The 27,583-nt window shown below is 39.4% G+C and overlaps 1 protein-coding gene and 1 non-coding gene across 13 annotated transcripts in view; both read right to left on the bottom strand.

Annotated features, from left to right (window-relative positions):
• DYNC1I1 (dynein cytoplasmic 1 intermediate chain 1) overlaps nucleotides 1-27,583 on the bottom strand; it is a 437,478-nt gene that overhangs the window by 88,004 nt on the left and 321,891 nt on the right. For all 12 annotated transcript variants that reach the window (XM_072764334.1, XM_072764337.1, XM_072764333.1 and 9 more), the window contains 3 exons: nucleotides 25,351-25,513; nucleotides 23,259-23,358; nucleotides 15,320-15,445 (listed from right to left, as the gene is read on the bottom strand). In XM_072764334.1, the coding sequence (XP_072620435.1) occupies nucleotides 15,320-15,445; nucleotides 23,259-23,358; nucleotides 25,351-25,513 (389 nt within the window). The remainder of the gene's footprint in view (nucleotides 1-15,319; nucleotides 15,446-23,258; nucleotides 23,359-25,350; nucleotides 25,514-27,583) is intronic.
• Nucleotides 6,551-6,701, bottom strand: LOC112923945 (small nucleolar RNA SNORA62/SNORA6 family). The gene has a single exon (XR_003235795.2). It is a non-coding gene; the product is annotated as a small nucleolar RNA SNORA62/SNORA6 family (small nucleolar RNA).

The following is a 27,583-nucleotide window of genomic DNA, read 5'->3' as shown; positions in this document are numbered from 1 at the left end:
GTCCTTGAAACCTTATTCGTGAACATACTTGTGACCTCCTCTGGGAGGGCCCGGAAAACAAGCAAGAGAATGTGAAGAGCCCAGAAATCTTAAATTGCAGATGAGATGAGAACTTTAGATGTATGATTTATACTGTTAACAAGACCTCATTAAACCAGTCTGATGTGGCCTAGGAAAACCAAGATTTGAGAAATAGATGGATTAACACACAGAAAGAGAGGAAATGAATTTGATGACATCAAGCAATATAATATTTTGCTTTTCTAGAATATATCTAATAGCATAAGGTATTGCTATTTCCCTTTTAAATATATTCTAAATCAAGCATTTGGAGCTGTTTTGTAATCCTGTGAGCTGAAAATATATCTAAGAAACATGTAGAAAATCTCCTAAAGGATTAATAGTTCCAAGGTGAAGAATATATTTTAACTCAGAATTCCTCAAGAAAACTCGTCTTCTCTGTAGGTTTTACAAATAAAAGCAACTGCTGGCTAATATTTCTAACCTTTACTCAGTTTTCTGTCGATGAAAAATCAGAATCAGGGATTATTACTTTTGCAAAGAATGTTTAGACATCCCAGTGACATGATCACTATATAAAATATAATTCAAATGATCTCGGTTTAAACACTGACTTTGACAGTTAGTAAAATCATTTAATTTTCTACTATGGAAACTATTTTAATAATTTTAACCAATTTTAGATTATATCAATTCTTTGAGATGAAGTACGATGGAGAATCAAAATAATCTTGGTAAATTGAGCTCTATTGCAAAAATGATTTCCATTCTTCAGCACAGATATTAATGGATAACCTTTCGAGGGCCTCTTCCTTGAATTTCTTCTTCTTCTACCTCTCCCATCTCCCACAGCTCAAAGAAAACCTAGCTCATGAAAACAGACTTACTTAATGATCCCCTTCCCTCTGCTTTCTCCCATTCTCTTTCATTCACATTCCCAACTTTGCATCTCTCTTCTCATTTTCCTTTTTTCTTTCCGGGGAATGACCACCTCAAAGGATTAATTCAGAACAGGCAGCAGAAAATGGTAACAAGAGTGGGCAAATCAGGATGTGGATTTAAAATCAAGAGGTATTTTAAAGGAGGAGAGTTACTCAAATTAAACATATGTTAAGAATATGGGTTTGTTGTTCATGGCATACCTGCTGCCTGCCATCCCACCCTCCTCGGAGCAGTGTTCAAGGGCAGAGCATTCCCTAGTGGAATAATAAATTGAGCGGCTTGAGTGAACATGGCTCTGGGCAGCCCGGCAAGCTTCCTGTCCTCTTGGTCTGGCTTCGCTGTTGGAACACAGGTGGTAGCCGAACTAGCTGAACTACTGAAATGGACTGTGGCCCCTTGGGCTCAGAGCCAGAGAGAAGAAACAGAATTCCAGCTCCAAGTAATCAAGCTTCGGGCACATAAACATTTGAATATTCAGTCCTAGCATTTATACTGAACTTTGTTTTAACTGATATTGCTTGTTTCCCAAGTCATCAGCATTCTGACCCTGTTTCATGTAAACCAGGTAGCCAAAATCCATTGGGTCCTTTGAGAAATGGGCTGTACAGATACTCAGAGTACTTCTCTTTGGGCTAACCTGCCACGACCCTGAGGATATGGCAAATTGTACTGTGTGGGTAAAAATGAAGAGCCTTACCCTATTTCTACACTTCCAATCTTCCCAGTGTATCACACTGTGCCATTCTCTGCTATCCCAAAATTTTGTGCTCAAATATTATTGATGAGAACCAGTCACACTGATGCTCATTACAGGGTGTCAGTACCAACTATGCAGAATAGCAGTGTATCTGCTCAGATGTATCCTTCCTCACTTCAGAGGAGTTTTGAGGTTGAAAGCAGTAATTCATATATCTCTGACTTGAATGCACTATACTGATTGGCGAGATTCCACAGTCTTGGATCTCTTGGGATAAGGATCCATGATGTGGACATTAAGGAATCCATAAGGATTTTGAGGGAAATATTTTTAATTTGGTTTTGCAATAAAATAGGTCCAAAAAAATTCAAGACCCCTTTTTCCCATTTGTTTTGATATTATTCCTAGGACACAGGAACTCCCTAACTAGCTGTGAAATTATGACAGAATAATGAAGGATACCTGGTCTCCCTTTATGTTGACTCAAAAGTAGTACTTTCTAACTAAATGAATAGTGTTGGGGAGCAAATGTCCTCAAGCATTTCACAAATGTCCATTTATGAAGTATAATGTACAAACAATAAAACCTTTTTAACTCTTCATTAAAATAATCAAGCCCCTGATATTCGATTACCAGTTCAAGTTATCACATAGTCTTGGTGCAAATATATTCTCATCTTTCTGGAATGATGTCCCAAATCAGTAGAGAACCTGATATATGAAAATTCCTATTTATACACAAAAATAGTTTGGAGGATGTGATTATTCGCTTCTCAAAAAAAATTCATTTAGTTTTCAAGGTCTCCTCCAGTGAGCCATATTTGATTAAAGACTGGCCTTCTTTCTCGTTGTTGTCTGAATCTGTGATGTTCTTTAGAACTTGACTCAGATGTTCTGAGAAGCTATACAGCTTCAGTATAAAGACGGGAAAATCCAGTGAAACCCAGTTCCAAAATTGAGCAAGTCCTCAAAATTTGAGCAAACATATTCAAGAAGATATCACGAAACAGAGAAACAGCATGATCAGAAGTGTGGCTTGGGAGGAACGGGAGGGAGGGAGTCAGTAGACCACAGGTAGAACTTTCCTTCTACTGAACACTTTTCCCCAAAGTGAAGCCTTTTCATCAATTTTAGTGGCAATAGGTTGACACCAGCTGTTGCACCTTTAATGGAATGATGTCAAAGAAAGCCAGGTGAAGACAAAGATGCTGAGATGCATGAAGAAGGTGGGGTGGGGGGCAGACAGTATTGTACTCATGTGCTCATTCCCACTCCCATGGAAACCCAAAGCCAGCTGCCTTGCTCAAGAGACTGTTTGTTCCCCTTGATATTCCAAGGTGACTTTGCCTCTGTCTGTGATGCATAATCTTTTAGGATGAAATGCCATTCTGCTGCAGGCACACTGGGAAACTGCAGCACTGGCCAGAGATGATGGGATGGTTTGCTCTGGGACAGGAGCAGGAACAAAGTTCAAGCAAGGCAAGATGATGACAGGGGAAGACAGAAAGGAGAAGAATTCAAGAGAATTCAGGAATTGAATAGGTGGTTGACCCAGAAAACCATGAAGTTTCCTCCAAACCCTGAGATTCTACAAGTTTATTTATATATTAAGAGGTTTAACGGAAGTAGTAACTCATAGATGAGAAACAATTTATACACACACACACACACACACAAATAAAAGGGAAAGCAAAAAATCTCTTTCTACTCCCCGTAGAGTAGGACACGGCTAAACTATCTTAAAATGGTCATTTGACTTAGCTGGGGATATGCTGTCATTGAAAAATGATTAGAAGATGAAATAAAAAAATAATCTCTGGTTACAAATATTAAATGGGTATGGATGCAGAACTATGGATCAGTAGTTAAGACTGGCCAATGGGGGAAAAAAAAAGACTGGCCAATGAAGTGTCTCTGTTGCTCAGATGAAATTCGATTAAATTTATGATGGAAATATCCATGAATCCACACAAAGTCCGTGCACAGGGTATGCCCTCTCCAGCATTTCTGTGTGTGTGTGTACGCATGTGCAGGTGTGCTACTGATGGAGTACATTTGCTTTGACTGCAGAGCTCTTTCCAGGCATTAAGAGTCACGATTCTAGTTTTTATACTTAGAAAATGCTCAAAATGTGTTTCTTCCTAGGGGAACTAAATATTGTGCCACTTTGAGAGTCAAGCCCTTTGAAGCCCATCAATTGTTGCTTGAAACCTTCTGATTCTATTTTCGTAGAACCTTTGTCTCGTATTTTCTGAAAGGCTTTGAGCTCTTACACAAACATTTTTCTTGTAGCAATTTTCACACAGCTGAATGCTTTTATTTGTGTGGCAGGTACCACACATGATAATATACATCATTAAATTAATAGTGTTCTCATACAAAAGTTCTCTTCCAGGATTTGTTTACCAGCTGTCCCATTGTGGGATCAGAGGGTGGGATACTTTTGATTTTAAACACAAGTAAAGGGGGATCCCTGGGTGGTGCAGCGGTTTGGCGCCTGCCTTTGGCCCAGGGCACGATCCTGGAGGCCCAGGATCGAATCCCACATCGGGCTCTCGGTGCATGGAGCCTGCTTCTCCCTCTGCCTGTGTCTCTGCCTCTCTCTCTCTCTCTGTGACTATCATAAATAAATAAAAAAAAAAATTAAAAAAAAATTCCTAAGAAAAAAAAAACCACAAGGAAAGGGATGGGGGAGCCAGGCTTTTAGTGATGGAACCTTTTGGGGCCCTAGGGTAACTGTTCCACATCTTGTACAGGAGAACACAGCGTATAACATTACTGTCCACACAGAGCCCCCACCAAGATTAAAAACCACACATAAGGCAAAATAATTTACTAAAATGTAAACCAAGATCACTCTCTTTAAGAAATAGTACGTGCAGGGGGAAAAGCTGAAGAAGTCAAAGGGAACACTCATGCGTAAGCCGCTTATCTGCTGTTCTTAGCAAGGTGAGCAGACCCAGGCAGTACTCTGTGGGACATTTTGGCCTCTCTCTGCTTCATGTTCTGGAATTGTTTTTTCCATTTTTTCATGCTGTCTCTGTAACATAACCTCTTTACATAGTTTATCTCAGGAAATGACAATTGGCTGTCGAATCCCATACAAATTGATTGGATATGACAGCTCAAAGGAATAAATATTCGGCAGAAAAGAAAGTTTTTACTTATACTCTTGTATTTTCAAACCTTTTTTTTTTACCCTTTCTTGCTTAATTTTATTATTTCAATTAGATCATTTAAAAATCAACACATCACATACCAACCTCCCCTAAGAGCAATCATAAGATTTGATGATTTTTCTGATATACAGGCTAGGGTTTCGAATTTGCATTATTTTATCTACTGAATTAACTATGAATTCTAAACCAAACTAATGCTGCCATGTGTTTTTAAACATCTCTAATCTAAACCATCTGGAGAGGCATGGTTTTGCAAAGGCATCCTTTTCAGGACACTCTGTGGATTTTGTCACTGCTTGAGGTTTTGGCAAACCATCAACATTACTATAATTCTCTTTTATGAAATATAGCTTTTGACTAGGATTTTAGATCTTGGGTGTGTGTGTATATATTTATACGAGTATGGGCACTTGTATACAATTTTTGCTCCTGTCCCTTTCTCTTTTCAGAGGACCATATTTATAATAAACTTATTTTATTTTTTAAAACTTAAAGAAATAAAAGTTTGTCATTGTATATAAGGAATAAATTTAATTTCACCTACTCAGCATAATGACAAACCAAGTTATAAAGCAGCAGAGAAGTACTTCTGAATAACCCACCTTACTGGACATAGATGATGGAAATATTTTTTTAACAAGCCATTAGGAGAAGACATGTCAGCTTTAGAGACCACAACAAAAAAGTGTAGATATAAAATGCTTACAGCAACAATGATTTGTGGCAGGTAAGATACGAGCTCAATATATTTATGCAGAGATCACAATTCAAACTTGGTTAAGCTAAGTTTTTTGCTTAAGAAAAGTAACACACTTTAATTCTTTGGCTAATAATGAATGTACCATTTTAATATAAGCATGGTAAACACAAAGTATAGACTACTTGTTACAACAAAGGTTAAAAAACTTCCCCCAGAAGTCAGAATGGTGGTTCTACCTCCACAAAGTCTCCTCAATAATAATGCCTTCAAGGAATTTCAAGAATTAATCACAAAAATGGAAAAGATAGCTTTTTGCTGAGAGCCACTATCTCAAATGAATTAAAATGATAATGTGACAATTGAGGAATATGAACATCTCTGTAATTTATTAATAACACAGTATGTTCAAACAACCTCTTTCGTTTAACAATATTAGGCAACTTAAAGACATACATAAATCGAGAGGTTTTGGTCAGGTTTGTAGAGGGGAAAATAGGATTTTTTTTAATAGGGCCTATTTTTAAGAAGTAGCTGGTCTGAAGTCCACAAGTGGGTCTTGTGCTTAGAATATAAAGATGCCAAGGAAATGTATAAGCAGCCTCTCAGAGGCAGTAGCAATCTAGAACACTCTCAGTGGATGGATGCTAACATGGCCTGAATACTATACTCACCTTTCCACTGTTCACTGTTTCTCTTCCTGGAATGGGTCCTCCATATCCACAACTCTGAGGGAGAGGGTTGCCCTTCTAAGACTCCTTTTTTCTCCCTTTTTAGAACTCCTGGTTCTACCTATATTAAGATGTTCCATTCCAGAGAATGGAAGCCCCATGCACAGGGGCCCTGAATCATATGTCTTTAGGAGGGACAGCTCTCAACAGGCATGCTAATCCAGTCTTGGGTGAAAGTAAAACATGTATCAACCCCATCTGCCTTACTCTTGCTCCAGAGTCTACAGAGTAGGTTCAGCTCTCCTATGTTGTAGACTGAATTGTATCCCCCACCTTTTATTTCAATTGTAGCAATAACTACTATCAAACTCCACTCATTGGATCAGAGATTCTTGTGTTAGTGAAAGCCGTTCCACTCATATAGCACACTATCTACTCTTGTGAGTTCATCAGCCAGCCAACAGCCTCAACTCCAAGCTCTAAAAACATGCAGATCCCCTCCCCCCAAATTCGTATTTTGCAGCCCTACCACTCAATATGCTTTTATTTGGAGATGGGGCCATTGTGAAGTAATCCACTTCAGATAAGGTCATGAGGGTAGGTCCTCACATGCTACAAGACACCAAAGAGCTTGCTTTCTTTTTCCTTCTCTCTGCCAAATGAGGATATATCCAGAAGGCAAGTGTCTATAAGCCAGGAAGAGAGTCCTTACCAGAAACCAAAATGGCTGGCACTTTGATCCTGGACCTATCAGTGTCCAGAATGGTAGGAAAGTTATTTTTGGTTGTTTAAGCCACACAGTCTATGGCATTTTTTAGTGGCAGCCTCAGGAGACTGATACACCTATATAATCTCTTTTATCCTGGCAATAATTCTAAGAAGAAAGTAGAAACCCATTCCTGAGACCGAGGCTTCTCTGATCTCAGTGAATGGCTGGATGGTAGAGTGGTGAGGACAGGGGGAGGGACAGGCTCCCTCTCATATTGCCATCTGGCCCTCATTGCAAAGCATTAGTAATTCCTGGGGCAATTCTCTGATGAAGTACAACTGGAGAAAGCCCAGTTCAGACAGTTTTAGTACAGGGCATGGGGAAGGAAGGAAAGGCATTTAGGGAATCAAGTAAAATTTTCACTATTGGGGTCCTGTGCCTTCAGTCATATATGCACAATTCTGGGGCAGAGCAAACATTGGTGAGTCTCAGGTTTTGTAATAATATTAAACTTCAGCTTGATCACTTGCAATATGAGATGGTAAGACAAAACAATTAAAAAATGATTTGTTCTAAGGTGTATTCTCATTACGTCCTCTGCATCAAACAGGTCACTCGGTTCCTTGTAAGGTGTACAGTCCCATGCATTGCTATTTTCAGACAACAAATTGTCTGTGACACAATCCATCTGTTATAACCCTTCTGATAATTCTAATTTCCCTAGATGAATCCCAATGATCAATTCTGCTTGTGCTATTTTTTTTTTTTTAGTAGATTTCAGAAAGAGGGCATATAAAGAATGAGAAGTGTTAGGCATTTTCTCTGCTCCCAGCTTCCTAGGCCCAAAGAGTAAAAGAAGCTCCTGCTGTTTGACTAAATAAGAATCAGTGTCTAGCTCAAGCCTCAATCATTGGACCAATCATACTCAAATGGCATAAAAGAAGTATTTCTGAATGTCCATGTTTCATTTCAGAATGTACATGTAAATTCCCTATGCTTTTTTGTAAAGGCACAAAGTAGCTGCTTTGCTACTGTTCCTCATCCAATCTATATAATATATTCTGTATCTTTTACGTAAGAGCTGAAATTTATACTTACATCATATGTATTCCTCGGTTTTTCCATAATTATATACTTTGAAAAGTGTATCACAGTCTATACAACAATGGTTCAGGTGTCCTTTTCTGGGTTTCTCCAGCCTGCAGTATGTCCATCATCACAATGGAAACTGGGTTTTATTTACATTAGTTAGCATGTTCTTTGTCCATGGACTTTGTTCTCTAATTAGTAGGCACCTATTCATTGCTTGGACTTTGGGTCATCCCAGGAACTCATTTTGAATATGTAGCTCCGGTTGTCAAAGAACTTTATATTCTTTCATCCTATTCACCTTAAAAGTAAAAGCTGCCAGTGACTTTATCAGCAAAATTAGGGTTTATTCAGGAATTAAAGAGAATTGCAATCCAAGACAAACAAGCTGCAGCAAAACTACAAGCAAGTAGAGAGGAAAAGGAGAGGCAGGTTTTCTAAGGAGATAAGGGGTAAGTTGGGAAGGCTGTTATCAAGTCCACTGGAGTAAGCTGGGAGTTCCAAGTATGGTGGCTTTTCATTGGCTGAGCTGTTACCTGTGGGGGAATGAGGAAAGTGCTTCTTCCTCCAGCTGGAGTAGTAGTGCAGTATCCATGTGCAAGGTCAAGTGGGCCTCTTCCTGTTGGGTCTGCAACTGACTGGGAGCAGTAGGGCATTAGAGCTCCCCCTGCTGAAAGCTCCTGACTCTATTTTAATGAGGTTTCCTGTTATTATTTTCATAATTGCCTCCTCTTTTTGACTTCTACTGAATAACCACTCCTTGCTGTATTCAAGAGAAAAACCTAGAAAATACTTTTTCTTTTTTCTTTTTATCAGCCAGGCCATATGAAAGTTATCCTTCCTTTTTTTTTTTTTTTAAGATTTTATTTATTTATTCATGAGAAACACACAGAGAGAGGCAGAGACACAGGCAGAGGGAGAAGCAGTCTTCACGCAGGAAGCCTGACGTGGGACTCAATCCCGGGTCTCCAGGATCACACCCTGGGCTGAAGGCAGCGCTAAACCGTTGAGCCACCCGGGCTGCCCAAAAGTTATCCTTCCTTTAAGTAAAATAAAAATTCCTAAGTCAAACTCTAACATTTCTCTGGTCATAATACTCCTTGGAAAGTGCATTTAAATTAATTTATATCTTTGTGTCCATAGCTGTTTTGTTGATTTGGATTATGGACCACAATCTGTGCTGTGTGTTGGCGGGGGGGGAACAAAAATTGATGGGAGAAGAAATCAAGTTCATTGCAATAAACCTCATAGTTCCACAGAGATGGCAGGAAGTCTCTTTTCCACAACATGACAACAAAGCCTCAACAACTCCCCCAGGTGACTCAGCAGTGTGGTCAGCTAGAAGCAGAGGTTCCCGTCCCCCTCCTAACCCCAGCCCACATTCCCTTCTGTGGGACCATCACTCTTCATGGGGCAACTCTCTTCAAGTCAATAGGGAACCTCACCCAGAACCAAACACTAGATGGTGAAAGCCATGTGTTGCAATCTTACCTGTACCCTTTATAAAATCTTAATGAGAAGCAAAACCACATATAGGAAGAAAGTTAACTGAGGATTTTAAACACAGATACAAATGAAATTAGTATCATTCCACATTTTGCTTTCCCTCTGAAATAAGGAGGGTTTCAGGTCTTTGTCAGTTTCAGGTCATTGTCAAATCTTTAAAAAGAAAATGTTAAGAACAAAGAAACCGAATCAGGAAAAAATAAAAGTAAAAATAAAAACCTCTGACCAAGCCAAGCCTCTAAATATAGCTTTTCCACTTACCTCAATGCAGATAATTCTAAGATCTATATTTCTGATTCTATTCATTCCATTTGAAAGAGAAAGACCACACCAGGGTAAGCAATGCAGGGTGGTCAGAATGCATAATCTAATGACAGTGTGTGGAGGCCACTACAGAAGATGGCAGGAGCCCTGCCAGACTGTGTGGTGGGGCTGACTGGCTGATTTCTATGCACAGTCCACCGATGTTTTCCAAGTATGGACAGCTCTTACAGAAATGAAAATAGAAAATGCAGGACCAGAGCCCACACTAAAAATTCAGTTTAGCAAAGACATGAAACTGCCTATGGAAGTAAAGGGTATTTGGCCTTGCTATTCTTAACAGGGAGAAACGAGCCTTTATACTGCAACCTTTTTATGATTCGGCTAAAAGCCCGTCAGTCTTTGCAAAAGAACAGTGAACTGATGTTTGTGTCTTGTGCATTTGCTTTCTAGTGTCTGAAATAATATTTTTCTGAGCCATTGGATTTGTTTGTAATTATGCTGTTTCAAAGAATATGAACAATCCACAAAGATCAGCAAGAAATGGATAACTAATGCAATATTCTAAAATGATACCAGTATAATCATCATAAAGCACCCATGGCTTCTCCCTATCCATGCTCCTTCCTACTAAGCAAACTGTCTAATTTCAAAATTATTGAAACAACACAGGAGAACGATGGAAGCACACTCAAACTATCTGATTTCAGTGAGACAGCGTCTAGAAGGGACCGGCTGTAGTAAATAAACTTTACCAAAGATCAGAAAGGATACAGAAGATAAGCGATAGGTCTATAAGTAGAGGTTTTGGTTTTATTTCACATGTATTATAATTCTGTGGGCTCTCCAAATTCCCCTTTAGGTTTAGAAGATGGTAAGGAGAGCCAAATCTAGGACCATCTAACCAATGTCATAAAATGACAGGCTGCCAAAAATACACCTTGAATGAACAGCACAGCCTTTGCTCTGAAGTCCCACATTGCCCCATCACAGTGGAATGTGGCCTGGCCAATGGCACGATGTAGCTGGTAGAACAAGCCTCAGTTCCAGGATTGGTTCTACTGCTCAGAAACCATGGAAAGCTTCAGGTACAACAAAGAGAATAACATTTTTGCCACTTCCCTGTTGTGAGATCAATGAAATAATGAAGGGAGAAGTGCTATTAAAATATAAAATACAGACAAATGTGGTTATCCCTATAATTATTTGAGTTCAGTGCATAGTCAGTCACCAAACTGCCCTTATCTCCAATGGCCATCCATTAACTCATCTATGACTTCTCTGGCTACCCAAATAACCCTTGGTTTAGTCTCCCGCTAGCCCACACACTCAGTATTACAACACTTAGGTTTTCTTTTGGGAGCCATTTATATAACCTGGTTTTTATCCTAACTCCATGGATATCCACTATAGAAGGTGTATCACTATCCCAAAAGAAATGGTACTTCTAATTCACGTTCTCCCTACGTTGTGTTCAATGTGGTCTTGAGCCCTTTCCTGGCAAAATAACTCTGGATCTTCTGATCACTCGCCAAAGAGGCAGATCCTAGCGGTGAGCGAGCTGAGAAGGTGAGTGCGTGTCTGGGGGTGGGGGTGGGGAAGTGGGAAGGGGTGGGAGAGTTGGTTAGGAAACTTCTCAGTTTGAGTCAGGTAGGAGATTACCATCAGAGTAATAAAGGGCAAGAAACAGCATCCCAGCTTGGGCCAGAGAGGAAAAGGGACATGCGGGGCAAGAAGAAAAGTCACACACTTCCAAATAAAAAGGCTGAATAGTTTTGTAACCTTATCACCCCCTTTCTTCATCTCTCCTCTACATCCTGGTGGTTTCCAACAATTATTGCATATTCAAATGACCTGATAACTTTTACTTTTTAAAAAAAAAATAAGACTCATTTGTTTATTCAAGAGAGTACGTGTGCAGTAGGGGCAGGGGAGGGGAGAGGAGGAGCAGAGAGGGAGAGTGAGTCTTAAACAGACTCTGCATTGAGTGCAAGGCCCAACAGGGGACTCAATCTCATGACACTGAGGTCATGCCTGAGCCAAAACCAAGAGTCAGATGTTCAACCGACTGCGCCACCTAGGCTTCCCAACCTGGGAGCTTTTAAAAATGACCAGGCTGGACCCCAGACTAATGAAATCAGAATCTCTGTTCCTGAGATGCAGGCATCAGTAATTCTTAAAGCTGGGCAGGTGACTGCAGTAATCAATTAAGATGGAGAACAGGGTTCTGTTCCATTTCTGTCCTCCATGCCATATACCTAGAGATATTACCTGGCTGAATGTCCTATTAATGTGGTATGAGGAAATACATGCACTTTGAAGTGAAAAAGAGCTGACTTCAAACTTGGCTTTGCTAACCTTCCCTAGTTTCATGGCTTCTCTGAGCTGCAGGCTCTCATCTGAGGAGTAACAGGGATTTATGACAATGAATGTAAAGAGTAGATTCTCAATACATGTTAATATCTTTTTTAAAAAAGATTTTATTTATTTTTTTGAGAGAAAGTGAGAGAGAAAGCATGAGGAATGGGGAGAGGCAGAGGGAGAGGGAGAAGCAGACTCCTGGGTGAGCAGGAACCCCGATACAGGTCTCGATCCCAGAACCCTAAGATCATAAGCTGAGCCGAAGGAAGACACGTAACTAACTGAGCCATTCTGGTATCCCTGTATCCTTTTTTTCCCCCATAAATTCAAGGTCACAGAGATATTCTCCATGTCCTCAAATTACTATTTTTTTCTCATCTCTCATGAAAGCTCCCATTCACTCAAATCTAATACTTTCTAAGTTGATCTTTCTAGGTATATTTGCTTATTAGCCCAAAGTAATAAGGAATTAGTAAGACTTCAGGAATTATTAAAGATATTGGTTTCTTAGATTGCTATGAGGTAAAATTCAGGTATGATGGTTAATTTTATGTGTCAACTTGGCTAGGCTATGGTACCTGGAGTTTTGGTCAAATACAAGTCTAATGTGGGTATGAACGTATTTTTTAAATGTAATTTACATTTAAACCAGTAGACTTTGAGTAAAGTAGATTATCCTCTATTATGCGGGTGGGCCTCATCCAATCAGTTTAAGGCCTTCAGAGCAAAGGCCAGTTTCCTGAAGTACCAATCCTAAACCTCTGTCTCTGTCTCTATACCTCTCTATCTATATCCTATTGATTCTGTTTCTCTAGAGATGTCTAATATACCAGGGATCCTCAGAAGGGCTTTATAACGACTTTTGCTCTGCTCATTTCTTCCTTTTCCATTTTCTTGGGAGAGGAATCAAAGCTCTTTCCCTTTCACCTTTCTGAAGCTGGTGATACATTCTACCCCCTATACTTAGGTCAGTTTAAGATAAATAATTTGATAACAGAAAATAAGTACTGAAATATATTCAGGATTTAGGTTTTCATAAGATTTTGTAAATGTGTCTTTTATGCATATGAAGGGTCATTTATATGAACTGCTTATCATTTCTATCTGAGTAGCACAATCATGATTCTCAATATCTTTAAGCATGTGGTTAAATTCTGTAGCTTTTCTTTGATGCCTAGAATATCAGTGTTCACATGTTTTACACATGTTATTTAATCAACCCCAAAGTTTAAAAGTATTAGAATCCTCACTTTTCTCAAAGGGAGAATGCTGAGCAAAACTTAGAACCCCTACCTGCCTCTAGTCACCAGAAGAAGTGAAGATAATAGTAGGGATTTAAGGGATACAGAGATACTTTAGTCAGCATCTTTGGTCAGATATTGAGAATACTTCTGACTTTTCTTTCTTCCTTCCTTTTCTCTCTCTCTTTCTTTTTTTTTTTTTATCAGAAGTTAATTTTCTCCCAACATACATACACTGGATCATTTAAGGGAGAAACTAATAATGAAATTAAATGTGTGTTGGTGAATTCTTCAGGAAATGATCCCAAAGATACCAAGACAAGAAAGAGGATGCTCCTTTCAATCAACACTGGTATTAACCACTGTATGATGAAGTAGGTAATTTTAAAATTCCAGTTAATCCCAAAGGCCTTGGAAGTCTGCTTCTTCACTCAGCATTATCAGGCTCCTACTAATATCTTTACTATGCAATGTTGTGAATTTTAAGCATATTACCAAACTGTTATTGTCACAGGCTACTGATAGTATCATTTAAAAAATTAATTATGCTAAACATGTGCATAGACCAAAATAATAAAATGTGTTACCTCTCATAATTTTTAAAAATCAAAATAAGCTTTTTGTAATATCAGAACAGTTTAGGTGGCACTGTTTTTCAAAAATGTGCTTCTGCTTATCCCATAGCCCTTTCAATATTTTCCTGGTAATTCGGCAAACCTCTTAAAACTGAACAAAATTAGGATTTTGTGCTTCTATGTTTACAGAGAGAGCATATCAAACTGACAAATTTGATAATCTTAAAAAAAAAGGAAAGAAAAAACTGTTCTTATTTCAAAGGTTCAAAAAAATAAAGGTTATTTACTATGCAGATCTAGACTTCTTGTTGTTTTTAAGATAGTAAATTAGAAAAATCTGGCCAGAGTTAGAGGTTACTCAATCAGGTTGAAGCTGGGACTTTTATTCCAGCAGCTCCTGTTCCCCAAATTATATCTGATAATGTTCTCAAGTCTAAACATATTTGAGTTCAAAATGCTATTCAGCTCTTAGATAAAAAATGTCACTAAACTTCCAAATATCGACAGATTTACCTACTCTCTTCAACTGATGTATTGACAGAGTAATCTGCCACTCTACCTCTGAATTGTAGTATTTGAGGAACTAAAACTTTGAGCTGGAATGTTTGTTTTGCATTTTCCTATGCATAATCATAGGACAGGGACATTAATAAAGAGGTTGGTGTATTGGCCAGTGCAGACACCTATTATTTAGGCAGAGTCATGGCAATGGAGCAAAGCTGAATGTGTGCAAGTATAAAGCACATTTCAGCCTGTATTACATTGAATAGAAAAGAAGACAAATGTGTCAAGAGACATGAGGAGTAAAATATCCAAAAATATCCATTTGTAATAATCTTTGCCCTCATAAACTGAACACGGCATCTATATTTCTCAACAATTCAAGAAAGATTCATGATAAGTGTCTGCCTACATCAGCTACGAAAATATATTATCTGGAAGCAAGATGGCACCCGTAAACTTAAAATTGGCAAAATTCCATTGAACTCCCTCTCTCAGAGAGGAGGATGCTGGAAATGGTAGTGCTCTGAGGATGTCCATGTGGGTGGGCAAGCATATGTTGCTGCTAGGCAGAGGAAGTGGTACACCAGGATTTCTTCATAAGTGCGAGGTCTTTATAAACTCATCCTCAGGGGGGCTGTTTCAAATAGAAAGAAAATGACACACAGTCCCCAATTGGGCTTCCTAACTGTTTGGAGTGAGTTGCCACTTTCCCCAAACATTAGGTTACTGTGGGGGAATTTCCAAAATTGTCAACAATTCCATTTTTAAACTTGTTCTTCCTCTCCACATAAGACAGATGCAAGGCAGCATAGACTATATTTGGTCTAGTAGGAGACATGAGTTATTTTTACTATGCTGACTCCTACCTGACAGTGGAAGACGTATTCTGGTGTGGTTTTCTTAAACTTCATGTTCCAAACCAAGGCCACTCCATCTGGTTCATGAGGAGCATCCTCGTTGTTGTTGTAGGAAGCAACCATCAGCTCAGGGTACTGGATGGAAGAGATCACAAGGATGAGTTATGTCAAGTTGACAACACAAAGGAAACTTCCTTATTCCTACAGACAGACGCTATATTATGTAATCTAAATGGCACTTTCTTTTTAAGTTGTGGCATACTTATTACCAGCTACTACTTCAACCTATTGCAATCTGGTTTCTGCTTCCAATGTTCCACGTGTGCTTGCCATAGTCACCAATATCTACCATATGCACACATTACTGGATCTCTCTACATTATCTGACATTTCGACTACTCCCTTCTCCGATATTGGCTTCCATTACACCTTTCTCTCCTGATTCTCTTTCTGATCGTTCTTTTTAGTCCGTATTGGATCTCCTTCTAATACCTATCTTCAGGGTGGGGGCAGTGGGCTTTTCTCTGCCCTTTTTTGGGTCTCTGTCCATACATTCTCCTTGGGTGATCTCATCTACTCCAAAGGCTTTAATACGCATTAATATGCTGACAATGTTCAAATCTATATCTCTAGGCTTGATATCTTTCTCAGCTGCAGATCTTTTGCATACTGGAGATATCTCCGAGCTGTCTATAGACACATCAGATGCGATGCATAAAAAAATGAGCTTGTTGCCTTCTACAAAAATCTCTTGCTCTTCTAGTGTATCCTTTTTGGAGTGTATTTCACTAACATTCACCCACCTGCCCCAATAAGACACTCCACGTTCATTTTTATTCCTCCCTCTTTCTCACCCCCATGTACTGTGTCGTACTTCTTCCTCAATACCTTTCAAATGTATGTTTACTTTCCATCCTCAAGGTGAGGGCCTCCTAAACTAATTTGTTATCTGAATAAAAGCAAGAGCTTCCTGAATGGCTTCTGCCTTGCAGGCTTGCCAGGGCCTCCTCTCACCTACTCCACTCACTATCCTTTGTCAATATAACTTTACAAAACATTCGGATGGCCACATCACTCCTCTGTTCAAAATACTTTAATGGCTCATCCTCACTTTCAAGATTAAATCCAAGTCATGTAGAATCCTTTAGGATCTGTCACTCTCTAGCTCCTCTGCTCAATCTCTTACCAACCATCCATCCTCCCCCCCACCTAGTACTTGAAACCCAGCCTCATGGGCTAGTTCTGAGCCTCCCAGGTATAGCCTCTGTGACTAGGAGTTTAATCCTCAATCTTATTGGAATGCCTCTTTTGTGTTGTTTCTAACATTAACTCAGGCATCAAATCCTCCAGACAATTCTACCTAACCACCCATCACCCCTCCTTTCCTCTCATTGGTTCCTTTAGCATTATCTGTGTTCCTCCATTAAAGCACTTGTCAAATTATGCTATGATTTTTTTTTCCCACCTGTGTGTCTTACTAGTCTATAAGCTCTCCGAGTGTAGGGATTTATTTTAATTAACTTCTACATCTAGTATCTTATAACTCCTAGCACATAATCAATTTGTGTCGAAATCTGTTGAAATACAAATGGTCCTTTTTAGTGACTCTGTGCTCAGTAGAAAGACCTTATATTTGATCCTTAATTGTCAAATAATGCCAACAACTAGAGGCATAAGTGCAAGAACCACAACCAGTAAAATAATGACTCTAAAGTGAATAGAAATACCTACTTACCCTCTGTGCTGTGTATTTAATTAAACAAACTGGGGAGGAATCTTGTGGGGAGTATTTATGAGTTAGAATGCATTTCATGAAAATGCCATTCCTACCTGGCATTCCCATGAGGTAGCCCCATTAACAAGAGCATCAGGATTATAGTATATCATCTCACTCTTTGCTCATAGATAGCTTATTTTTTCCTTCTTTTTTTGCTATGCTATATACATATTTAACAGAAGATGGCCCTTATAAATGATGAAACCTCAACTTTTTTTTCTATCGAAAATGATTAAACCTGAATCTTCTGGGTGGTTTTATTCATTTATTCAGCAGTCTCGACTTAAGAAAGCTGCAGGGAGTTACAACTTGCTGGTTGATGCAGAGGAAGTATAATCCTACAACAAGACACATGTATGTGGCCACCAGGGGAAGTAATCATTCTTTATTAGAAAACGCTCCTCAGTGGCAGAACCAAAAGCCCATTAGGAAAGGCCTTTGATTCAAAGCCCATTCAAAGAAACTAATATCCAGATAAACACAGAAGTCTCCAGACTGTCCATCTGAAGTTTAACTATGTCACATGTGAAAGGCAACTCTATAAACATCAACACCCCTACCATAGTGGCCAATGAGCAGCCAGATGTGTCTGGAATAATATCCCACAGCTTCACATCTGGGTCTCATCGTTGGCTCCCACTTGTAGCTTTTCTTTTTTCCATTAAAAAAATAGTTGAAATTATTTGGCTTTAAAATCTCCTTTTGTAAATAGGGAGAGTTTTAGTAAAGTACCAGGGAAATGCCTTTGGCATAATTTCTATAACTGGCATCATAAATCCTAAAGATACTGATTTAACTCATATCTCATGCAAGTTTTTCTGATTTCAAAGTCTCCTCATGTCTTTTTCCATTGTTTGTTTGAATATGACTAGTCATATTTTCTTATTCTCAAGTGAAAAGTAAATCTCTGAACAATTATTTAAATCCTGAATATTAAAATTATGACTTTTGAAGGGAATATGAACAGTTATGAAGTTAATAATTACTCATCAGGTTGGATTATCCAACCTTTAACCTAGGAGAATTTTACCTGAAAATAACCAGATATTCTCTCAAGCTGTTTGTTCTTACAGAGAAGTAAAATTTGACATTTATCAAAGATGAAGAAACCAACATGTTTTTAGTGCCTACTGTGTGCCAGACACTGAGCTTGGTGATACATTAACTCATTTGGTCCTTGCAATCCCTCTAAAGTTGAAGTGGTTTTCCCACTTTCTACAGATGAAGAAGCCAAGGGTCTCAGGATAAGTAACTTGTTCTGAGTTATGCTGCTAATAAATGAAGAAGTGAGAGCCTTACTTGAAGTCTGTTTGGCTTCAAAGGTCATGTCCCTTCCAGTCCACTGTGGTGTGTGTCCAGTGCCTCCTATGCATATTTAAGGTGCTGTGCCAGGTGAAATGTGGGACAAGAGTGTCAAGAGTAACCTGCTTTGCTCTATAGGAACTCGTCCTGAAGGAGAGGGAGGTAAGACACATGTATGCATAACTATAACGCAAACATAAAGGCAGGACATGATACATGCTAAGGTGGAAGTGTTAACAAGCTTCCTTAAAAGTACAGAGGAGAAGAGAACCAGTTTAGTTGGGATGGTGTGGCAGGGAAAGAAACCGGAAAGGACTTCTAAGAAGAAATGCGACGTGCATTGGGCCTTGTCAGTGGGTAGGTTATCAGGAGAGAAGAGGAGGGGAATTGGACAAAGGTACCAATATGACTGCTGGAGATTCATCTGGGCTATCTGTCCAGTTCATAGTGATTCTCCCACCTTTGGAGATTACCTCAATACACAGGTATCTAACTTCTCAGGGACAGTTAGTTCACTGCAGGGTTGATACGTGACCCAGAGCAAATCATATCTTCCGAACAGCCTATTGCACATTTTGAACTGAGACACAGAACTTGTGGGCTGGCAAGTGAGTCAAGTTATGACAGCATCCTATTGGTGGGATCCCTCAAGTGGCCCAGACTTGTACTCTTCCTGAGTCCCTGTTCTTCATCTTTTCCATGGATTCCCTAAGCATGCTAGAGCCTCTCCAATAAATCTCCTTTTTTGCTTATGCTAGCCAGAGGTAAAGTTTTCTTAACTAAATGCAGTATACAGCATGTTCAGGAGACTTCAGCTTGTAGCATTTGGCTGAGAGGGAGATTATATGAAGTTGTAAACAAGAAGAAAGGGCTGGAAATGCCTCAGCATCGTCACAGAGGTTACTAAGTACAGGCTGATGATTTTAGACTTCACTCTGGGGATGGCAGAAGTTATATTCAGCAACTACTAATACTACTGCTACTACTGCTTTCACTATGATGTCACATTTATTGAGACCTTTTTACATACTAGACATTTTTTAAGTCCTACTGCCATAAATACATTAACTCATAATACAATAAGCATGTGAGCTAGGTATTATTATTATTATCATTTTATGAATGAGGAAGGCGAAGCAAAGAGAAGCCAGGTGTGATATTGAGAGTTGATAAGTAATCTTTACAAATATTAATCTGGTCAAAGTACTTATAATGACTCAACAGTATAGAGATTGGAGGTAGAAAGATCAATTAGGAAGCCATCCTCTAATATAAGGAAGAAGTAGAGGGCATGGCATAAAGTCAGGGTCAAATCCACATATTAGTGGGTTTGCATTGGTGTCTACAGGAGTCTTCTTGTTACTGTAAATTTGATTGGATGTGGAAACTAAATGAACTATCAAAGATTACTCAGCTTTGTAAGCTGGGTGATTGCAAGGTTAGAGGATGCAATTTCCATGTGAGGGGACTGTATATGGTAGGTGTATGGTCATGAGTGTGGTTTTATAAAGTCTGGAAGAGCTGTCATGTGTTATGTGGATAGTATTATTGACTCACACTGTTCAACTACAGTCACTAAATGGCAGAGCTGACATAATCCCAAGTGGCCCAGTTTCTTCCAGGGAATAATGTTTGGTGGATATTTGGCACACATTGCAAAGTTTAAGTGTTCTTCTAGAAGCCCAGAAGAGCAAAGTGAAGATATGCAGAAATCTTACAGTTTATTTCTTTTTCTCCCCTCTGTTCCCCTCAGGTAAAACACCTTAGGCATACATGCCACTTCTATACTCCAAAACTGTGCCTCTCTCTTTCTTTTCTTTCAATATTATTGAAAATTCAATATTATTTTCAATATTCAATATTTCAATATTATTGAATTGAATCTAGATTCATTCAGAAGTCTTCATCCCATAAGCATATAAACCTGGTCCTTTGAACCTCATAAAAAGGTTATGATGTAGGAGCTGAGGGTTCTAATTCCTTTTTCTTTTGTTCTTTTTCTTTCTTTTTAAGGTAGTCTCCATGACCAGTGTGGGGCTTGAACTCAATGACCCGGATATCAAGAGTCACATGCCCTACTAACTAAGCCACCCAGCTGCCCCTCCAATTCCTCTTTCTCATGCTCTATATAAAATCTGCTTTTTCAGAATTGCAAATCTTTCCCTATAGAGTAGATGAGCAGGTTACACAAAAATGGTGAAAAGTAAATGTGGTTTCTCCATGGTAGAGTTTTTGCCCTTTACAGTTTCAGTTCTTGAAAAAAACAAAACAAAACAAAACAAAACAAAACAAACAAACAAACAAAAACAACCTCCATCACACAGAACCCTTTGTGGAAATAAATCCATCCGTGGTCAATATGGCCATCAGAGACTGTGGCTAGGCTGGGACCGGCCCCACAGATGCTGGCCCTCCCAGCTCCTCCGGGAGCTTTATCAACTGCCTTGGGAACACAGTAGAAGTTGTCTTTGAAAAATGTGTCAGATAAGGTTCCTGTGTAATTTCCAGACTCTGAACAAGTGAACAAACCGAGCTAAGTGTTTCCTCAGGCTTGGATCTAATTTCTGTGCGTACACCCGAGAATGCTCACAGACCACCCACACACTGGCGGGAAGTGGCTGGGCCAGCCCTGCTTACATTACTCTCTGCATGATCATGCACTGCATGCTCTGTTGTTTGAATGTAAAAGGAGGTTCGAGAGGAGAGAACACTGGCCCACTTGGTGGCTGATGACAGTCCGGTTGTGAAGGATTATGCTCCTCTTCAAACGAGCAAAAGAAAAAAAGAGAGAGACAAACCGAAGAAACAGACTCTTAACTAGATAGAATGCACTGATGATTCCCAGAAGGGGGATGCGGGGAAATTGGTGACGGGGATTAAGAGTACACTCATCATGATGAGCACTGAGTCATGTACAGAATGGCTGAATCACTATAGTGTACACCTGAAAGTAATATAACATTGTATGTTAACTATACTGGAATTAAAATGAAAAACTTAATTAAAATGAAGGAAAGGAGGTTCAAGAGGAGAGAACACCAGCCCACTTGGTGGCTGATGAGAGTCCTATTGTGAGGGATTACACTCCTCTTCAGTTTTCCTATACCCCAGTAGGATAAAATGGGGCTCTTCACATCATCTGTTTGACACTCTGCCTAGAATACACCCTTCTCCCCTCCAATTGCCTAAATCCCTGACTTCCAGAGACAGATCCCGACCTCCACTGACCTCTGAAAGCACAAGCCATCTGCACCCTATCATTTGGCACTTATAACCTCTCTTGGTTTCAGATTCATGAGTCTGCTGTGAAGGGCAACGGCAAGGAGAATATGCCCTGAAGTGCCAAAAGACTTGAGTTTAAATCCCCACACTACCACATCCTAGCTGAGTTTTAGCAAGTTGCTTAGCTTCTCCGAGGCTTAATTTTCTCAGCTGCCCAATGGAGATCCTAAAGGCTGTTGTCTTGTCTGAGGCACTAGGCCAAAATGTGATAATGCCTTCAGAGCAGTTGGCACAGCCCTGAGCATAAGAAACACAAATTGAGAGCTAGCCATGATCACTGTTCCCTATAAGAACATACACTGTCAGAAAGCAGAAGCTATGCTGCACATAAATGTCCAGAATTTATCATTCTGATTTTCCTCATTGCTATTATGTCATTGTCATTGCAGGAAGGAACATAGAATGGAGGTTATGAACATGGGCTCAGAGGTCAGACCACCTGGGTTCAAACTCTGGCCACCCGAAAACTGGGCTCTGAGGCTTTGTGCATATTATTTAGCTGCTCGGTGCTGGGTAATTTGTCAGGTAGTTGAGTTGGCTCTTTAGCAAAGTGACTTTTAGTAAATTTGCCACTTTCACTGTGAATACCACACTAAGTAGTATAGACTTCTATTCTTAGAGGCAACAGGGAGTTTTAATCCAGGTAGCGGAGTGATCAGAGAAATGTGATCTCTGCATTTAGAAAGATTATTTGGCTGGGCGTCCAGGGGGAACAGCACAAACATGGATATAGAGAAACTATCAAGAAGGTTAGCAATACTACAGGTATAAGGTGATAAATATGAGTGGGGAAATGGACACTCTTGGTGAGAGACTGGATCTAGGAGATGAGGGGGAGAAAGTTGATAATGTTAATGATGAAAGTTCTGCTTTAGGCCCTTGGGTATATTGTGATGTCTTAGAGAGAATGCAGTAGGAAAAAAATTGGATATGCGAAAATAGTAAACTGGTGATTGCAGATTCTATTAGACACTTGGGTGGATCTGTCTGGTGCATAAAATGGAATTCAAGAGGGGGATGGGTGGGTGATAGAAACAGGCTGCCTTAATCCATAGAATTGGTAAAGATATTCCACAGAAAGCATCCTGGGAGGAAGAGTAGAGGTTGATGGCACAACCCCATGGACCATAGGAGTAGAAAAGAAAAATGAAGTTTTGGAGAAGTCTGAGAAGTAGCAGAGAGTAAAGCTGTAGAACTCGATGGAAGGGTATTGTTTTTAGAATAGGATGTCAACTAGGTTGGATGACAAAGAAGTCAAGGTGGAGGAAGGCTTAATTAAAAACAGCCACAGGATTTGATGTGTGGGAAATCACTGGTGACCTTAATGACAGCAGTTTTATAGACAGGATGGCCTGGCTCCTTGTCTGGTGCCTAGCACATGGCAAGTACTCAATGCAGAATAACAGAATGCAAAATTTAAACTGAAAGCTCAGTAAAATGAGAAAGAGAGCCAACAGGCATAGAAGAAAATTGTAGGCTAGTAAACACATGTAAAGTAGTGGAGAAAAAACTCTCATTTTTTTAAAAAAAAATACAAATGCCATGAGAACACAGCCCAGTTTGCTCCATCCCAGCAATAATTCTTACCTGGAGAGACCAGTCCATACAAGTGACTACTCGATGCTTGGACCAATGTTCATCGTAGAACTGACGATTGAAAGAAAGGTTGGCTCCAGCCTGGACATCCCTAAAAGGGTTTAAACATAAAAAACAAATACGATCTTCAGAATAGGACTTTATCTCTGCTGCTCATATTGAAAGAATAAGATGGCAAGAGCATGGCACATAATACTTTCTGAGGCCAAAGCTTCAATTTATATAGTAAACTCGGATCATAAATCAATGAACTAATTGTGGTCTCCTTTATGAAAAACTCTCCCTAGCCTCACCCAGGAAAGATTTCCATGTATTGCTTCGAAGCTGGGATGAAACGTCAAGTAACTTTTAGGTTCTCATCTTGACCAGTCCCTAAAGCATTCTCTTCCTCCTAAAAGTTCTATCTTGAAGCAGAGTTCACTAGAAATCTCCTAGCTATCAAGAGAGCACAGCACACACTGAGATTCTTTGATATCCTATCTGTATCACCGTACCTAGCCTTAGACCAGAGATGATACACACGTTTCTATTTACCTATCATTTCTGATTGACCTATCATTTCTGGCAGTAATGCTGCCTCCCTGCTCAACAGCAAGTGGTAAGTTTTATCACAAGTCAGCCATAGTGGAGAGTGCAGGATTCATCAAATATATTATATACTTAACATAGACCCCAACAGCATCTGGGGCTGAGTTACTTGGCTGATACTCAACTGGCCATAGAACCTCCTTTGAAGAACTCTGCAGTGGTCATGCATTTGCTCCGTAAGACTACATGCAAATTGAGTAATGCTTGTTCTGCGCCAGCAGCTTTTAGATTTGCATAAAAAGCTGCCTACATTTCTTGGACTTCTGTTCAGGAATTCTTCCACTCTCACCTTTCTTCTGTTCATTTGCTTCATCCCATTGATACTTGTACCCTGTATCACTTGTCTTCAACAGCTTTTGTTCAGATGGTGACTTGGCTCCAGATTATTTGCTTGGGCTCCAATCGGCTGACTTAGGATTTTTTTTTCTCTACTAACTCTTCACCTCCGCCACCGCACACTCAGGCAAGAGGTACACACACCCAAGTAACTGCCAGGCACCCGGAGGGAAGCGTGACCCAGAAAATCAACTAAGCCATAGAGTAATAGCCTTTTCAAAAAAATAAATAAAGCATCTCAAAACATGTATGTTCAAAACACTACTGTCTCTTTAAAATAGTCTAATGATGCTGCCAACTGGTCAGAACATTTTTGGAACCCACTTTTGAAACTATTTTTGGAGTCTCTGTACATTCTCTTGAGCATCCTCAATGATAATACATTGTCTTTTGAGAATTGTATTTGAATTTTAGAAATAGTAAAAAGTCAAGTCTGATGAATAAGGCAGGTGATCTTACCTTTTCATATTTTTCTTGGCCAAAAGAAATCTGTGGTGGAAACTGGCTAGATGTATTTCTTACAAAGCTCACAAAGAACCTCCTAATATCTCCATGATGATGGTTGACTGCCCCAGCCTTTCATAATATATACATTTAGAGAAAGTCACTGGGGGTCATTTGCTTTTTTGATTAGTTTTTGTTTTATCTTTAAATATATTCTGCCACACGAGTGTCCTATAAGACATATACACATATGTTCATGGTATCAAAAAGACGAGAAGGTTTGCAGTCTCTGTTATTCGTTCTCCACATCAGTGGAAGGGTCCCATATCTCATGTTCATTTTGTTCAGCTTCCTGTTTGCTTAGACATCAAAAATGTATCTACTGGATAAAACACAAATCTCCTTTGCTGCTTATAGGAATGTTTTCTCAGAGGACCACGTACGTGACTCTGCCAGTCTCTATCACCTGGACCGCTCCCCAGATATCAAGTTCAAAAGCATTTCACGGAAGCACATGATAATTACAGGGAAGCGCTAAGCCAGAAGTTATAACCAAAGCCCTTAGTCAAAGCTGTTCAGCAAGATCAACCCTGGAATTTCATCCTCCTCTGATTTGTTCGGTTTGGGATTTGCCTAGTCAATACGTAAGTGAATTTAGGCTCAACAATAATTTATTGCCATGTTGTTGTTTTTTTAATGCACACAAGAAACTAACCCATCTTTTTCCTCTAACTCCCGACCGCTGTAGTCAAAGAAGATGTCGGAGTCTTCTGCTAGTGCTCTTTCAATTACCCGGATTGTCCGATCAAAAAAGATGAGAAACTCCTCTGAATGAAGAATCTGCTGTTTCTCTTCCTCTGTCAGCTCTCGTGGTGGGGCTTTTACAGTAAAAGAGATTGTTAGGAAAGAGAAAAAGCACAATGAAAACATTTCAAGAGGAATCCAACCTTGAAAGAGGCTACTTACCAAAGGAGTGCTCAGATGGTGAAATAAAGCATTGTCAATATTTATTCTGAATTATTCCTAAATTCATACCAAAGGTTTTTGCGGATGACTCCCCTGCTAACTTTACAAAAAGATTTCCTATCTGGACTAATTGCTATTTCAGAGTCACAAAAGATGAGGATTAAAATAGACTGGTGTTTTTTAGCACATGAAAATAGACTGGTGTTTTTTAGCAACCAGTTCTGAATGTTACCCTCTTTAGAACTCAACCTGAAAGACAGCTCAAATAGTACACAGTAGAAAAATCTATAAAACTATGTATATTGGATATTACTTGAAGCTGCACATATGAAATCATTCACAACTATCTATAATATGATCTGAGTAACACCTTTCTTCCCTTTCCTGGACATATTCATTTTATTTTAGATGGTTTGTTGGTAAGACTGACTGACACTTATCCACTCAAAACCTGAAACATACCTTTCCAAACCCACTTTCACCTGAGATATCTTCTACTTTCAAGAACACGTGGAACAAATACACGATTCTATAAGACACCTTGAAATTGTTTTTATGCCTTTATTTTCTAGCAAGATTAATTAACTAAATTTGAAGATACAAAAGTAGGCAAAGAGAGATTAAGTAATGAGCAGAGTGTCACAGTGTCTGAAAGTCAGCTCACCTCGGAGTCACCATTAGGAACTCCCCCAGACTGAGAAGCCCTCAAGCATAGAAACTGTCAGCTAAACCTCTGTGGTTCTTCAGGAACCCCAGTTCAACTAACTCCCTTGCAAAGAGCATTCAGTAGATATTTGACGGATTACTTTCTGTAGGACCAGAAGTTCCAGGAGTTTAAGGGACAGGGGGAGGGTAGTGCAGTGCAATCAGCGCCAGAGTCCCTAGCAGAGTCTCTCGCCCACAGTCTTCCACAGCCATCCCCGTCACAATTTCTACCTGGCCACATGGTCAGAAGGACCAGTAGGGTGCGGTCGGCAGTAGCAAAATGTTTTATGTTATTTGTTTCAATTACTGGTATTGCGAAGCCATTGTCCTGCAATATCTGAACTGTCAAGCAGCCCTGATGCACAGCCACAACAGTGGATCTCGAGTCTTTAATGTACATGTCTTCCCTTTTCTGACCTCTCCTTACCTGCCTCAGGCCATGATGCAAGGGGTCTGGAAGGACTCCAGAATCTGTACTTGTATCAGAAACTAGGATTATTATAATGTAGTTGGTTCACACTTTGCAAAATGCTCTCTGAGGTAATATTATAACAAAACATGATTCACTTACTATAGCAGATCATCTCCCCAAACAGTTCATCTTGTAGTTTGTAGTAGCCCTGCACATAGTTAGAAATATTTCTTTGCTGCTGAGGTCTCTAGAGCCATTAATATGCCAGTGTGTACTGAGACTCTCCAGGAACCTCTGTCAATACTTGCTGAGCAGAGGTGCCCACACATTCATTTAAGAAATGGTGAAAGTTACAATGTGTAGATGTAAATCACTGGGACTCTATAAAACCAACTGGGAGTCCAACATTGCCTCTGCCTGTTGCTAACTTTGATTCTTTAATCAACTACAGCTCTCTGAGTAGCAGCTTTATCTATAAAATGGGGGTAGTCATACCTAAATGTTGAGTCCTATTTAAGACTTAAGGATAAATATACTGGGCAAATAGATAAATATTCAATAATTAGTAATTAAGTAGTAATTAATTAGTCTTTTTTTCCTAAAACTCCCACAAATGAGGCATTTGAATTTTTTCACCCTTATGTAAGTTCAAGAAAACAGGTAACCAAGCAAAAGGGAAAAAAAAGCCCTACAAAATGCTAGGTTCATTTTGGTTTGGTAGTACTGTTACATAAATAAATAAGCTTCACCAAGCAAGGTACCACAGGGCCAAGAAGAATGTCTTATTTCAAAAGGCTTGTGCAGCCTTAGTTACTATTGATGGATGGCTTGAGAACCCATTTGAAATTAAGTAGAGAAATAGGAC

This window comes from Vulpes vulpes, chromosome 7, assembly GCF_048418805.1.
Source record: "Vulpes vulpes isolate BD-2025 chromosome 7, VulVul3, whole genome shotgun sequence".
Lineage (NCBI taxonomy): Eukaryota > Metazoa > Chordata > Mammalia > Carnivora > Canidae > Vulpes > Vulpes vulpes.
The sequence above is the reverse complement of the archived record's forward strand: the minus strand, read 5'-3'. Positions and strand labels throughout refer to the sequence as shown.